Source organism: Phascolarctos cinereus, unplaced genomic scaffold (assembly GCF_003287225.1).
Source record: "Phascolarctos cinereus isolate Bilbo 61053 unplaced genomic scaffold, phaCin_HiC Scaffold_4;HRSCAF=312, whole genome shotgun sequence".
NCBI classification, from domain to species: domain Eukaryota; kingdom Metazoa; phylum Chordata; class Mammalia; order Diprotodontia; family Phascolarctidae; genus Phascolarctos; species Phascolarctos cinereus.
In genome coordinates, this window is record NW_027555847.1 from 120,313,808 (window position 1) to 120,329,899 (window position 16,092).

The 16,092-nt window shown below is 44.0% G+C and overlaps 1 protein-coding gene across 1 annotated transcript in view; it reads right to left on the reverse strand.

Moving 5' to 3' along the window:
* Positions 1–14,314, reverse strand: part of RCL1 (RNA terminal phosphate cyclase like 1) — a 60,646-nt gene extending 46,332 nt beyond the window's left edge. Inside the window, 1 exon segment of the mRNA XM_021006302.2 lies at positions 13,965–14,314. Coding sequence (XP_020861961.1) covers positions 13,965–14,100 — 136 coding nt within the window. The 5' untranslated portion in view covers positions 14,101–14,314.
* Between the last annotated feature and the right edge of the window lie 1,778 nt (positions 14,315–16,092).

Genomic DNA, 16,092 nt, shown 5'->3' on the forward strand with positions numbered 1-16,092 from the left:
CTTTTTCTTCCCTTTTTTTTTTTTTAAAATTCTCTATTAGAAATAATGGCTGCCTGAGAGAGGGTAAGGGAGGGATACTATAGGAAATATAAGTAAGGGAAAAACAAGAACTATCAATAAAAATGTATTTCCTTTTTAAGTGTAGAGTGGAAGAATTATCCTCATTGCCAATGGAGACAATTGCAACTAAGGCAGGAGGTGGGAAAAAAGAAATGTGGGAAAAAAGAAATGTGGGCAGGATAAGCTCTTAATCTTAATTTGCATGATCAACATTTTCTCCATCATTTTCTTAAATCGAGGCAATAAACAAAACAATAAAGCCTTGATTTTTAAGATTTGCTGATTTCAGAGGTGTAAATGCTCATACTGAAAATTTCACTGCTGTCTCTCCTGAAGTTATGAGCCAGTCCTGGTTAAGAAGATTATGTTTAAGACTGATGAGAGGCAGAGGGCTACCATGGAAAAACACAGCAGAGTTAGAGTCTAAGAGCCCGAAAAGCTCAAATATAGGTTACTCTGCTATCTGTATGTCTTTGGGCATGTCACTTCCCTGTACAGCCTCACGTTCTACAACTATAAAACAAAAGGGTCAACTAGATGACCTTTGGAGTTCCTTCCAGCTCTCTAACACTATGATTCTTTGTCACAGGACTTGATTTCTACCTGAAGTAATTAATCTTCTATATTTTCTCTCTTCCTCTCCTCTTCCTCCTCCTCCTTCTGTCACTGTGAGCTCCACTCTAGGCAGGGAAGAGAATTCTTCCTCCACACATTCAATTCAATCCTTTCATTAAAGACCTACTGTGTGCAGAACACTGTGTCAAACACCCAAGAAATACGAAGTTTAGAGAAGTCACTGCTCTTGTCCTCATATGAACTGTAGTTGAGGAGAAGGATGAGCTACCAATTGGGGAAAGCCTGGGCCTCCAGCCTCAGGGAGCAGCCCTCAAACTCAGGACAAATCTATCAGGCTGTTGGAGGAAATTCTGGCCACCCTTGGCAAAGGCTGCTGGCAGAGCCTGCTGGAACCTAGGACAGATTAAGAACATATGGCGCTCTGGGACAACAGTCACAAGGAATCCCCTCCAAGGACAGTCATTATTTACAACTTAATTTATGATGCTAAATAGGCTTTGAGCTATGCACTCCAAGGAATCTGGCAGCAACTGTCCCTCTGGCCCTAACTGCAAGGAGATGAAGTTTTCCCCACACTGATCCCTAAGGGTTGGAAAGCAGGAGAATTAATTTTATTCAATTTGGTGCAATTTAATGAGGAGAGATAATTTCTTAGGGTACAGCGGGAGGCCTAGGTTCTAGTTGCACGTCTTGACCCTGGACACCTCTAACTTTCTTAGGTCATTGTTAGGGCCTCCTCCAAAAACCCTAATAGATGATGATGATGATGATGATATGACGCAAAGTCCAAATGGAAAAGGGGGGATTCCTTACAAATTATGTTTTTCCATGTGCTCCGGTTTTTGGATGTTATTGTGCTGATTACACCAACTTCTGGAATCCCGTAGAGCCTCCTAAATGAGAGCCATTATTACTTGAGAATTTTATCTACCAACATCTAAAAAATCAAGTGACTCAATTAATCAATCAATCAGTATTATTATTAAGCATCTACTGTGTAACAGGCACTGTGCTAAGCACTTGGGGTCAGAAAGAATGATAAAAGACAGTCCCTGCCCTCAAGGAGCTTACAATCTAATGAGGGAGACAATATGCAAAACAATTATATACAAAGCAAGTTATATACAGAATAAATAAGAAATAATTAAAAGGGGTTGGGAGAGGGTTCCTATAAAAGATGGAATTTTATTTGGAAGCCAGGGAAGTCACTAGGCAGAGAAGAAGAGGGAGAACGTTCCAGGCACAGGAGATACAGAGGATGCCCAGAGCTGAGACACTGGAGTATCCTGTTCCTGCAACAGCCAAGAGGCCAGTGTCACTGGACTGAAGAGTACGTGTAGGGCAGTAAGGTGTAAGAGAACTGGAAAGGTAGGAGGGGGCTAGGTTATGAGAGGCTTTGAATGCCAAAGTATTTTATATTTGCTCCTAGAGTCAACAGGAAGTCACTGGAGTTTATTAAGTAGTGGGGTGACATGGTTGGAGTTGCACTTCAGGAAAACCACATCAGTGGCTGAATGGAGGATGTATGGACTGTGGAGAGCTGAGGTAGACTGATGTATCAAAAGGCTATCGCAATCTTGCAGGCATGAAGTGATGACCCACACAAGAGTGGTAGCACTGTCAGAGGAGAGAAGGGGACATATTCTAGAGATGTTGCAAAGGTGATATCAATTGACCTTGGCAACAGCTTAGATATGGAGTGTGAGAGATAGTGAGGAGTACAGGATGACTCCTAGGTGTGAACCTGGGGGACTGGGAGAATAGAGCTGCCCACTGCAGTCATAGGGAAGGTAGAAGATGAGGAGGGTTTAGGGAGAAAGATAATGAGTTCAATCTTCAACATATTGTGTTTAAGATGTCTACTGGACATCCACTTCAAGACGTCTGAAAGTCAGCTGGAGATGTGAGACTGGCAATCAACAGAGACTGGAGCAGGAAAGATCGATTTGAGAATCATCAGCACAGAGATGGTAATTAAATCCATGGGAGCGGATGAGATCACCAGATGAAGCAATATAGAGGGAGAAGAGATGAGGGCCCAGGACAGAACCCTGAGGAACACCTAGGATTAGAGGATGTAATATGAAGGAAGATCCAACAAAGGAGACAGAAGAAAGGGTCAAATAGGTGGGACGAGAACAAGGCTGTGTCCCAAAGGAGACAGAAGAAAGGGTCAAATAGGTGGGACGAGAACAAGGCTGTGTCCCAAATACCTAAAAGGAAGAGATTAAGGAAAGAACGATCACCAGTGTCAAACGCTGCAGAGAGGCCAAGCAGAATGAGGAATTAGAAAAGGCCATTAGATTTGGCAACTAACAGATCATTAGTAACTTTGGGGAGAGCAGTTTTGGTGGAATGATAAATTCAGAAGTGAGATGACATAAGAGATTAAGGAGAGGAGAGAAAATGGAGGCACATACTGCAGACAGCCTTTCTGAGTTTAGCTACAGAGGGAGAAGAGAAATAGGACAATAGCAGGAATGGAAGGATCAAGTGAGGGGTTTTTTCAGAATCAGGGAGACCTGGGCATGTTTGTAGGTGCTAGGAAATGAGCCAGTAGACAGGGAGAGACTGAAAGTGAAAGAGTGAGGATGACAGAGGAGGCAATCTGTTGGAGGAGACAGGATGGAATGGGATCACTTCAACAAGCAGAGGGGTTGGCCTTGGTAAAAGCCACTTTATCATGTGAATGCGGGATGAAAGAGAAGAGACAGGCAGAAGGCACCTGACTGACAGGAGAAGAGGGAAAAGGAGGGAGCTCACAGTGAATGACCTCCATTTTTTCTGTAAAATATGAGGTAAGGTTCTCAGCTGAGAGTGGGGGGAAATTTGAGGAAGCCACTGTGGAGAGTGGAATAATGAGTTAAAAACAGAGGTACAGTAGGTTTGCCTAGCAGCAGTGAGGAGCAAGTTGAAGTTGTATAACATGACTCTGTAGTGAGCCCAATCAGAACTGTTGCATGATCTTCTCCACCAGCAGCATGTGTGTGGGAGCAAAGGCAGTGAACGGTGGGAGCCATCCAAAGTTGAGGCTTGACTGGGTCTAACTGGCCATATGATAAAGGGACTAGGGATTCAAGGGAGGAAGCCCGTGTAGAACCAAATTGGTTCACCAAGAGAGAGAGTAGCTGGTACAGGGGAGATGGCCTGGGACACAACTGAAAGGTCAAGGGTTTGGAGGTCATGGTATGGGTGAAGAGGAGGGTTATGTAACAGAAGGCAGAAGGAGAGGCGAAAAGCCAATAGATTATGGTCAAATAATGGGATTTCAGAATTCTGGAACATAGAGGTGGCATGTTTATAGGTGATGGCAAGGTCAAGGGCATGATCATTTTGGTGTGTGGTTGTGATGGGATGGAGGAGTAGCTCAGGGGAAGTGAGGGAAGTTGAAGAACTGAGTGGTTGGGGTATTTTAGGGATAGTCACTATGTATTGTTGAAGTCCTCCACTATGAGGGCAAGAGTTGGGGAGGAGAGAAAAACTGTAAGCCAGGTATCAAACTCATTGAGGAAGGAAAGGGAGTGACTTGTGGGGATCTGTAGACAACAGCTACCAGTACTGAAAGGTAAATTATTGAATGAAGGGTACCTATTGGACAGAATATGATACACAACTGGAAGGACAATCTATTCGGCTGGTTCATACACACACACACACACACACACACACACACACACACACACACACACACACACACACACAAGGATTCTTAACCCTTTCAGTGTCATGGACTTCCCCTCTTCCCTCCTTTGTCAAAGTGGTATAAAGCCTATGACCCCGTTCTCTAGAATAATGTTTTTAACTGCATGGAATAAAATACATAGGATAACAAAGGAAATCAAGCTTGAAAATAAAGATATTTTTCCCCCATCCTAGTTCACAGATCTCCCTGTAACCTATGCAGCAACCCCTGAGAAGTCTGTGGATCTCAGGTTTAGAACCCCTATCTGGGAAGTCTCTGCACATAAGACAATAAACTGGATCCAGAAATAAACAAGAGTAGAAGAGGCTGGACTGCATTTGGAAAATGACACTCTGCTTTTAATGACCCCATACTTCTTCCATCTTTTCTTAATATTCTTTCAGTGATGCTGACTGACTGGCTTGGGGTTAACACTTCAAGCTTGAAGAATAAAATTGAAGAAGTTAAAGGCATTACCCAAAGGACAAATGCAGAGACATTTCTACCACTGAAAAAATGAGCAGAAGCAATGGAAAGGGTATCATCAGAAGTCTAGATAATCAGAACAAAGAGGTGGGCTCAGGATATAACAAGAGCACGGTTAGCCCACAGAATGACCACATACCTCACTGATGCCTATCAATGCTGAGGGATCTGCAGGAAGGCCTCCAGCACTTTGGATGGACCCACAGGATTGATGGGAGGACAGGAGAAGAATGAGATTAAGATAAGAGGGCATAGGAGAATCAAGTAGTAATCATCACCAGTTGGGAGGCTACTCACACCCATGGAGCTAAACCAGTAAGAAAGCCAGGAATTCAACAGCATTATAGAATGATTTTATAGTCTCTTCTACCTCATGCTAAATATAAAGACCTGAGGCTCCTTCATACATATATTATCTGTATTAAACCTCCCGCGCTGCTTGGCCAATGCCCTGAGCCCTTTGCTCCTACCCACATGCACGCTCTACGGGCTAGACAGTGCCCTTCTGTAACCCTTCCAAATAGCTCCAGACATGCAGTTTAACTTGCTTTCACCCGAAGAAAAACACTGGCTGGGAGGGGATAGAATGGGGGGTGCAGTATTTATACAATGTGACCTGCCCCAGGTCCAAACTGTTCTAGGAAAAGGCCCCTGTTGCACATATATATTCCTCCTCTTCTTCTACTCCTATCCCAAAGACAGTGATCATCCCTCAAAGGGTTAGCAGGATGGCTGGCTCAGGATCATCACAACAACTTCTGAAGTCAACAGTGTCCTGCTGCCTTGCAGAGTTCAGGTCCTGAGTGGAAGATCTCTACTCAGGATGACGGCACAGAACCTGGCACTGCACTGCCACTGCACTCACCCTCCTTCAGACCCTCAGCACCTCTCACTGGGCCTCCTGCAACAGCCTCCTACTTAATCTCCATGCTTCCAATCCAGCCCCCTCTAATCTTCCCAATTCATGGGAAGAGCCATGTCATATCTTTGCCCCAATCACATTTAATGGTTCTTTACTGCCCAGAGTATAAAAGCATCCTGGCATTTCAGACCCTCCACATTCTGGTCCCAACCAACCTCTGCAGGATAATTTCCCATTATTCCCCTCTGTGCACTTGCTCTGTTAGCTGTTCGTCCCCTGATTTTATTCTGTGCCACTCTTCATTTGGGAAGATTTTCTCCCATGCCTGGAATGCACTCTTTCCTTATCACTACTTGCTGACATCTGTCTCTTCCTTCAAGACTTAGCTAAAGGGGTACAGCTAGATAGCACAATGGATAGAGTACTGACCCTGGACTCAGGAGGACCTGAGTTCAAATCTAGCCTCAGACATTAGCTGTGTGACTCTGGGCAAGTCATTTAACCCTGACTGGCACTCACACACACACAAACACTTAGCTAAAGGATCACTTCCTCTATGAAACCTTTCCAGACTCCAAGCCTCCTGTAAAAGGCTCACCTTTTCCTATGGTTTTTTGCCACCATTTCTCCTTTACACTTATCACTTCATATTTGTTGAGGTAGGTGTTGTAAATAAATCCCCCTCCCCCATTATACCATAAGCTTCTTAAAGGCTAAGACTCTTGTTTTTCATCTTTGCAGCCTCAGTGGCCAAGCATAATTCCTTGCACACAATTACTATATAATAAATACTTGAAACTTTAAAATACCTATGGAAGAAAGGAAAAAAACATTTACTACTTTTATAACAGATACTATGTTAAATGCTTTACAAATACTATCTCATCTGATCCTCACAACAACCCTGGGAGGGAGATGTTATTATCCCCCTTTTACTGCTGAAGAAACTGAGCCAGAAGTCAAATGACTTGCCCATGGTCATACTATTAGTGTCTGGAGCTGGATTTGAACTCAGGTCTTGTGAATTGCAAAACCAGCACCCACCTAGCTGCCTCTCTGGAAATAACGTAAATCAACACATCTTGAGTTAACCATCACGGTGCCCTCATTGTCTCTCCAGTGGAATCTCAATAAGGTACATACTTTAAAAATCTCAGAGGATCATTTTAAATTCCAGTTTTACTAAGAAAATAGAAACCTGTAGATACTCGAATTTGGTTTGCTGCTTTGCCCTTGGAGCTAGCCCAATCCATCTGCTTGCTATATGTTCCTTTTCCCCATTTCCTGTTTAGGAAAGAAAGATTCTTCCTAGTATTCCTGACCAAAAAAAAATGGAGGCCTGTAAGTCTAACGTTGCCATTGTTGTGAATGTTTCTCCCTTGAAAGAAAAGAGTAGATGGTTCTTTCTGGAACAGTATTTTATGGCTTCCAAGCAACAGCAGAATGAAAACAGGCCAATTAGGATTCTTGGCATTTGTCTTTAAGAAGACAAAAATAGTGTGGGCAGCCAATAATCATCATTTGGTGGAAAGCTGTTGGCTTTCACGGCCAATAGTAAGTAATGGGGGGCTGCCACAGAGGGTGAAACATCATCTATAGACAGAAGGGAATCGATGCCCATTACTGTTACATTTGGGTCTAATTTTCCCTTGGTCCAATCCTCTGGCAACATCCCAGAATATTCTGACATGAGACAGGGGTACCCTGATTTTTAAAAAATATGTATCATCAGATGAATAAAAGAGGGGGTCTGGAAGCAACCACACACCTAATTTATGTTGAGGCAACATGGTGGCCTGGAAAGAACACTGTCCTTTGGAGTCAGGTGACCTGGGTCCAAAGCAAAAAGATTCATAGAGGTATTAGAAGTGGAACATACTTTGTACATATACACATATATACAGAGAGAGCGAGAGAGAGAGAGAGAGAGAGAGAGAGAGAGAGAGAGAGAGAGAGGAGAGAGAGACTCTCCTTACATATAGTGATCAGTTTTGATGATTTCTTTCTTTCTGTTTTTTTCTTTAAAAATGTTATTTGTTTTACAGGATGGCCAAAATGATAACATAGGAAAAAAAATACAATCAATAAAAATTTATTTGAAAAAAAATTGGAGGGATAGCTAGATGGTGCAGTGGACATAGCATGGGCCCTGGAGTCAGAAAGACCGGAGTTCAAAGCCAGCCTCAAAACACTTACCAGCTGTGAGACCCTGGGCAAGTCACTTAGCCCTGATTGCCGCACCCCCAAAGAAAAAATTCAGAAGGGTCCTGGTCCTCAGAGATCATCTGGAGTGGGGAACCTGCAGCCTCAAGACCACATGTGACCCTCTAGGTCCTCGAATGTAAGCCTTTGACCGAATCCAAACTTCATAGAGCACATCTCCCTTAATAAAAGGATTTGTTCTATGAAGTTTGAATTCAGTTAAAGGGCCGCACCTGAAGACCTAGAGGGCCACAAATTCCCCACCCCCGATCTAGTGCAAGTCTCTTACCTGACAGGAGGAGGACACTAAGGGGAAGTGATTACAATTGATATCAGTCAATAAGTATTTATTAAGCACCTACTATTTGCACGTAGGAGACCCTCGTCGGTGTCACAGTTCGCCCTGTAAGCCAGGTGCGACTAAGTTTAGCACTCTTTTCCTATTCTCCCACTTGCCATCTAATGCTGACAAGTTCTGCTGCTCGATGCTGATGTGGTGCTCAATTATTTCATCTTTGCTGGCTCTAACTTATCAGCAAAACATCCACAAAAATAATATCCGATTCCTCCCTGCGGCCAGGGATGTCATGAAATAGTAGCTCATGTTTCTGCAGTGCTTCTACGGTTTACAAAGTAACCTAGTTGGTAAGGAACACAAGAATTAGTCTCATTCTGCAGACAGAAAAGGATAGTATCCCCTCTCTAATTCCTCCAAAATGAGACAAGGCATCCTGTGTTGTTCTGCATCATATCCCAGCTCCCACACATATCAGCCATGTGACCCTGAGTAAGTCATTCACCTCTCTAAGGCTCAGTTTCCTCATCTGTAAAATGGGGAAAATACTCCCAGGGTTGTGAGGTGGTACACTTTACAAACCTTAAAGTACAATGTAAACCATTACTGATTGTTATTCTAATTCCAAAAATCCCCAGTAATACAAGAATACCCTTCCTTCCAAATCCTACCTGTTAGTTAAGATCTCATTAGCTGCTCAAAATATCAGAGTGGGATTCTGAGGAACTAGTTAACGACTCACAACGTTATTAGAGCCAGAAGGTACCTTGGATGGCAATCCGGTTTAACTCCATCAAGTTGGTGCCAAGACCAATTTATAGATGACTAAGGCACACCGAAGAAGTGGGTGGTTAAAGAACACAAAAGGAGTCACAGATGGACCCAATTAAAAAGCTCAAGCGTGGAAGAGACCTAGCATTCCTCCAATCCATGCCAAGCCATACCTGAACAGCTTCGGTAATGGAAGCACTCCAGGAAGGGAGAAGTCTCTAGAGGCCACTCATTCTTCCTTCGGACAGTTCTACCAGCCAGGAAATATGGAAAGAACTGCCTTCAAGCAACATCTATTCCAGTCCTCCAGTTTCTGCCCTCTGGGGACAAAGAAAAACAATCTAAGTCCCGCTTCCCAGTAACATTCCTTCAAAGACTTGAAGATGGCTAGCTAACAACCCCCCCACCCAAGGCCTTCTATTTTTCAGAATAAATAGCCTCAATGCCTTTCTTTTTGGTAAAATTTTCAGACTTTAAGTCAATGCCCTGATTCTACTCTATTGATCAGGGCAGAGAAAGTAAATGAATTAAGTCCACTTACAGACAATGTTTAAAAGCGTTTCACTCTGCATATAGTTTAGTTTGGAGAGAAGGGGGAGGGATCTGAACCCAGGTCCTCTGACTCCATAGCCACTGTGGAAAAGGAGAGGGAGAGGGACTGATGGCTAATGGCGCAGTGGATAGATAGAGTGCCAGGGCTGGAGTCAGGAAGACTCATCTTCCTGTGTTCAAATCTGGCCTCAGATACTTACTAGCTGTGTGACCCTGGGCAAGTCACTTAACTCTATTTCCCTCCGTTTCCTCATCTGTAAAATGAGCTGGAGAAGGAAATGGTGAACCAGTGCAGTACCTTTGCCGAGAAAACCCCAAATGGGGTCATGAACAATTGGACATGACGAACAACAACACTGACTCCTTCGTTAAGCATTTTAAGGGTTGTTATGTGGAAGAAGCATTAGATGCCTACCATTTGTTCCCAGGGAGAAAGAGGTAGGAGCAAAGTCTGGAGGTTTCAGAGATGTAGCTCTCAACTCAACATCCTGCCTCTATGATTCTTATGTGATCTTGGGCAAGTCTCTGAATCCCCCTGGGCCTCAGTTTCCTCATCTGTAAAATGAGGGAGTTCAAACAACAGTGTAAAAAAGAAACAGCTCTGAAACATCTCTGACCAATCACGATTCCAGAATACTGATGAGGAAGGATATTCCCCACTTCATGAAAGAGAGATGATAGACTCAATATGCAAAATGAGACACATTTGGTGGACATGGCCAACATAGAGATTTGTTTTCCTTGATTATGCATATTTCTTACACGGGTTTTTGTTTTTCTTTCTTTTCTTCCTCAGTGGGAGTTAGGCGAGAAGTTGGGAAGGAGGAAAAAAAGAAAAAGCTTGTTAACTGAAACAAATAAAATAATTTTTTTTAAAAAGGAGGAATAAGAGTGTCAGCCTACAGGATTTCCAAGGTCCCTTCTAGCTACAAATCTCTGATTTTATGATTCTATAAGAAGAAGCACTCTGACAACCAGAACTGGCCAGCAATGGAATGGACTGTCTCATGAAGCAGCAGACCCTCCATCACCAGGAGTATTCAAGCAGAGACTAGGTAGCCACCAGGAATACTATGGAAAGAACTCTTCCACTGGGTGGGAGACTGGACTAGAAAACTTCCAGGGTCTCTTCCAGCTATAGGAGTCTACTGATTCTCTCTGAAGAATACAACCACTATTTAAGAGCTGTGTCTAGATCCCTATGGTAGGCGCTGGAGAAAATATAGTTTAAATTAAATCAGGCCACTTTCCTCATAGAGTTCGCAGTCTAGTAGGGGGTAGTAAGACTCAAAGAAAACTCTGAGTCCAAAGGCCAGAATCATTACTGACAGAGAGTCCAGGGGAGGTTTTCATAGCATTTAGGTTGAGCCTCAAAAGATGGAGAATTCAATGGTTAGGGGGGAAGAGTTGGGGAGAAGTCTGTGCAAAGACATGGAGATGAGACAACACAAAATTTGTCAAGGTAAAGAGTGATTACTGGAAATGTATCCAAATAGAAAAATAGACAGTATGATATTGTAGAGGGCCTTGGCAGGCAGGCAAATAGGACATGGAATCTGGGTAAATAATAAGAACCCAATGAAGATTTCTGAACAGGAATGAAATACTCATGTCTCTGCTACTGTAAGGGCAGCTTAGATAAAGCTCCAGGCCTGGAGTCAGGAAGACCTGAGTTCAAATCTGTCTGTCCTTAGACACTTAGCAGCTACATGACCCCGGGCAAGTCACTTAACCCTGTTTATCTCACTTTCCTCATCTGTAAAATGACCTGGAGAAGGAAATGGCAAACCACTCCACAATCTTTGACAAGAAAATGCCAAATGGCACAAAAAAATCAGACATGACTGAAGCAACTGAATAATAACATGCTACTCTAAATACTTTTCTGGGTAAGAGCTGGAAAGCGGTCAGTAACAACACTTCCCCCTCATCTATACCTTAAATTAACCTACAAAGGTTCTTCCAGATTGAAACCACAAATTAGTCAGCAGCACGTTGCTGGATGCCATCATATCTCAGCTCCTTATGTAGGCAAAGAGACATGGGGTCTTAGAAGCTTGAAAGCGAGTACCTGGATTTGAATTATGAATCTCATTTTTTTTTCTTCAGGATTTCTGGAAGTTGGCCTGGATGCCAACTGGTGGCACAGGCCAGAGATACCAAGGACCTAGCCCACTGCCTATCATCCTTGAGGACAGACAAATGTTCTCTTGGTGTATTATAATTCTGGTAGGAATCCTACCCTCAGGCTAAAAGGATACAGTAATTTCCAGGGAATATGTATCATAGACTTCGTACCACATCTTACCAGATACTAAGCATGGATGGTATAGTAAAAATAATAATGACGACAGCTCCCTTTTAAGGTTTGCAAAGCCTGTAACACACCACCTCGTCTCATCATTTGATCCTCATAATAATCCTGCAAGACAAGTTCTATTATCTTCCCTTTTTTACGCTAAGGAAACAGAGGTTTAGAGCAGTTTAGTGACTGAACAGGGTCACACCTCTAGTAAGTATCTTAGGTGAGATATGAATGTAGGTCTTCCTGATCCCAAGTCCAGCCATCTTTCAGACTCTTCTCTCGTGTGTGTGTGTGTGTGTGTGTGTGTGTGTGTGTGTGTGTACGTGCGCATCTGTCTGTCTGTCTGTCTCTCATGTGTGCGTGTCTGTCTGTCTCCTCTTAATCTGGAATCAAAAAGGTTAAGTTTGAATCTCAGCTTACGCATGCTACCTCAGACAAAGTTACTTCACTTCTCTCTGGGTTCCAGTCTCAACTTTACAGCCTTCTGAGGTTAGTACAAATACTTCTCCAAATCTTTCACTAGGGCAGGGTCTTCTCATGGTCTCCTTATTATTCTCTTACCTCTTGTCATATCATGGCTTTCCTCATGATGTGAAAATGGCAACCAACTGAATGCAAAAGTGGGACCATCTGGAGAATAAGTTGAGATGGAAGATGAAATGCACTGGCCACATAATAATATAGGAGACCAAAGTCACATTAACATCACCGCAGCCTGACACTGCCAGGGCCAACCACAGAGCCCATCCACCATTTCAGAGAGAGAGCTTCTATTTGAAGATGCTATAAAAATTTGAGATTACAATGAACAGAACCACTAGGAGACCTAGACTCATTCAGGGGAGGTAGGCTACTTAAAGAAGGCTCCATATAATGCAATGTGGTTTTAAATGGAGTTTATTTTTAAACTGTCTACCTGTATGGAAGGCTGCTAGAAGGCCTTTCTTTTAGAATCTGTACTTCAATGGATCCCAGGATTTAGAGCAGGACAGCACCTTAATGATCAAGTCCAGAACAGTCCAATCACAGAAGAGAAAATAGAAACCCACAAAGGTGAAGTCACTTAGGAAAGGTCACAAAGGAGAGGGAATTCAAATCCAGGTATCCTGACTCCTAACCCAGTGCCCCTTCCACTCCAGAAACATCCTTATCAAGGCTCATGCACTTAGAGCCTCTGCCTAGTAGAATCAAGCTCACAATCCCCATTCGCGGTAGATCACTAAGTCAAGGCTGAAAACAAACTCTTAAGGCAAAATCCAGAGCTTGCCCAGTATGGGAAGATGGATAGAAAACTGGATTTAGAGTAAAACGGGGGTGGAGGGGAGAAAAGAAGGGGGGATTGAGCTCCATCCAATCCTGGCTCCGCTACTTCCTCCCTGTGTAACCTGGGATTCTATGGATCACTTCTCTGAACGGGGCCTCAGTTTCCTCATCTATAAAAACAAGGTATTGGATTAATCCATCTCCAGGGTCCCTTTAAGCTCTATATCCTAGGCTCGCTAAATGTTCCTTACAGCTCTAAGACCCCAAGGAAATTTGGTGTCTTGAAGGTGCAGGGGGAGAAAATAGGCTTGGGAGGGAGGGGACTCGAATTTCTCTCCAAATCTCACTCACTGCATCTTTCATTACCATGGACTATTTATGCATTTCAGCAAAACAAACCATTTTTCTATTTGGAAGACGTTTTGGCCAGACAGAAAGACGGCGGCGGAGATACCCTGGGATTTGTTGCAATATGTAAGGCTCGAAAAACGTGCAGTTGTTTACTACCCAGCACCCTGGAGACCCTGCGAAATCAGCAACGTGGGGTTGGACTACTCTCTTTCTGCCTTCCCCAAACGTCAACACGCGCGTAAAAATGTGTGTGTATGTGTGTGTGTGCTACGCATTTTCCTGCTCAACACCACGCACTCCTTGGAGGTGACTAATACAGAGACGGCTTCGCGGCGCCTCCTCCCCACCCCCCACCCCCAAGAGTCCAATATCTCCCCCCGACTCTCTCTCCACCCCTCCTCTCAGCCTCGGTTCGGGGACCGCCTAACCTTGCCCAGCCCATTCCTCACCCCCGGCGCCCCCGTGGACGCGCGCAACCCTAACCCTGCCCGTTCCCTTGGAGAGGTCCAAGCCCGGCGGCACCGCGCAACCCCCCGGCAGCCCCCAACTCCCAAATGACCTCGGAGGCCGGGGTTCTCATCTTTGGCCCGGATCTTGCGGATCTTTACGGGGCGCCCGCTCAGGGTGGACAAGACAAGGCGCTGGCGGAAGAAGTTGCAGCCCCCGTAGCTGAGCGAGTGCGCCTGGGTCGCCATGTGCGCGCGCCCCCTCCCCGATCCAGGACCCAGCTGCCGGCACAGCTGGGGGAGCCGCGGCCGCCGCTAACGCCGCTGACAACGCCTGGCGGGCACGGCGGGCTCCCGGCGCTGGCGCGGCCGAGGGGCGAAGGAGGAGGAGAGCTGGCGACGGCCGGGGAGGCTCCGAGCTCGGCTCCCGCAGCCCCAGCGCGTCCACGTGGTTTGGAACAGGAAGATGGAGAGACGAGACAGCAGGGTCAGAGGGGAGAAGAGGGAGGAGTTTCCCCTAGCGTTCCTCTTTCTTCTCCGCCCTCCGCTCCCGCCCGCCGCCCCGCCCGCCGGCTGCCTGGCTCTCCATCCCCGGGCGGGCGAGAGCCGCCGGAGCCTGGCAGGGACAGCGGGGCGGACAGCAGCCTGGGGAGGCGGGAGGGAGAGCCTTGCTCTCCTGCTTGCTGTCCAAAGCCACGGACTGCGGCCCCAGCAGCGGGAGTGGCCACCGCGGCGACGCTGGGGACCACCACTGCCCAGCCTGACTACCTTCTCCAGACAGCCCCGGGAAGTCGGTGGCCCAAGTATTCCTAGCCCCATTTTGCAGATGGGGAAACTGAGATGCAGAGAATTTCGGTGATTTGGTCCTGTACAACTGCTTAATAGCATCTTCAGAGTATGAGTCGGCAAAATGATACCATTCAAATAGCACTTTTTTTGTAAATTGTTTATTTCAAACTTAAATACAAAATGAAAAAAGAAAAAAAACCATTGCCATGTACACAGCTGACCATAAGAGAGGATTCAACATAAAACAACAAATTTGCATTTCAGAAAAACCTATATAATAAATGCTACACGTTGTTTTCAAAGCTGCCCAGCTTTTCTTTGCTTCTTTGTTGGTTTTCTTTTGTTCTCCGCTGTGCACTTTTTACTTTATTTCCCCCCTTCCCTCCTCCCACCACCCGAACGCTACAATTAAACTTGGCTATATATACATGCACATAGATATCTATAAACATATACACAGACACTCATACACATATATGTAAGACCGTACTATGCTTATTTCCTCCTATCATCTGTTTCTCTGAAAGTGGATAGCATCTTCCTTTATAAGTGCAAGTGTTTCCATGTGGAAACTACACCACAGCAGTATTCCAACCAAGTTACATCCGATCTGAGAGATTGCATATGAAAGTTTTTCCCCTAATTTTCTGCGTTCCTTCTATTCTTGGCTACATAGGTCTTAACTATACAAGAAAATTTTAATTTAAAATAATCAAAATTATCCTTTTTATGCTCCAACAATGCTCTCACCTTATAATATAGTTTAAGGTCTGACACTTCCTTTACATCTTTTCTCCCTGGTTTCTTTGAAGTTCCTGACCTTTTGTTCTTCCAAATGACTTTTTCATTTTTTTTCTAACTGTAAAATAATTTTTTAGTAATTTAATTGGGATGACATTGAATAAATAGATTCATTAGGTCAAATTGTCATTTAAAAAATTATATTGACTTTACCCACCCATGAACAATAAACATTACTTCGGTTATTTAGATCTGAGTTTATTTGTATAAAAAGTGTTATATATTTATGTTCATATAGTTCCTGTGTCTATTTTGGCAGGTGTTTGATACTGTCCAGATATTTTAATATTGCTAACATATAGTGTAACTTCTCTATTTTTCACTTTTGCTGAAATCTATTTTAACTTTAACTTTGAGATCATGATTACCATCCCTGGTTTTTTTTACATACTAAATTCTACTCCTGCCCCTTATTTTATCTCTCTCTCATTTTTATAATGTTTTTTGAAAGCAACATATTGTTGCATTCAAAGTTTTAATCTGCTGTTTCCCTTTTACGGGTAAATTTGTCCCATTCACATTCAAAGCTACAATTACTTGTGTATTTTCCTTCTTCCTATTTTTCCACACTGTCTTCACCCTATTTACCTTATCCCTCCTCACTCCTCTGCTTTACTTCTACCTACTATCTTGCCTTCCTATTCCTTAACC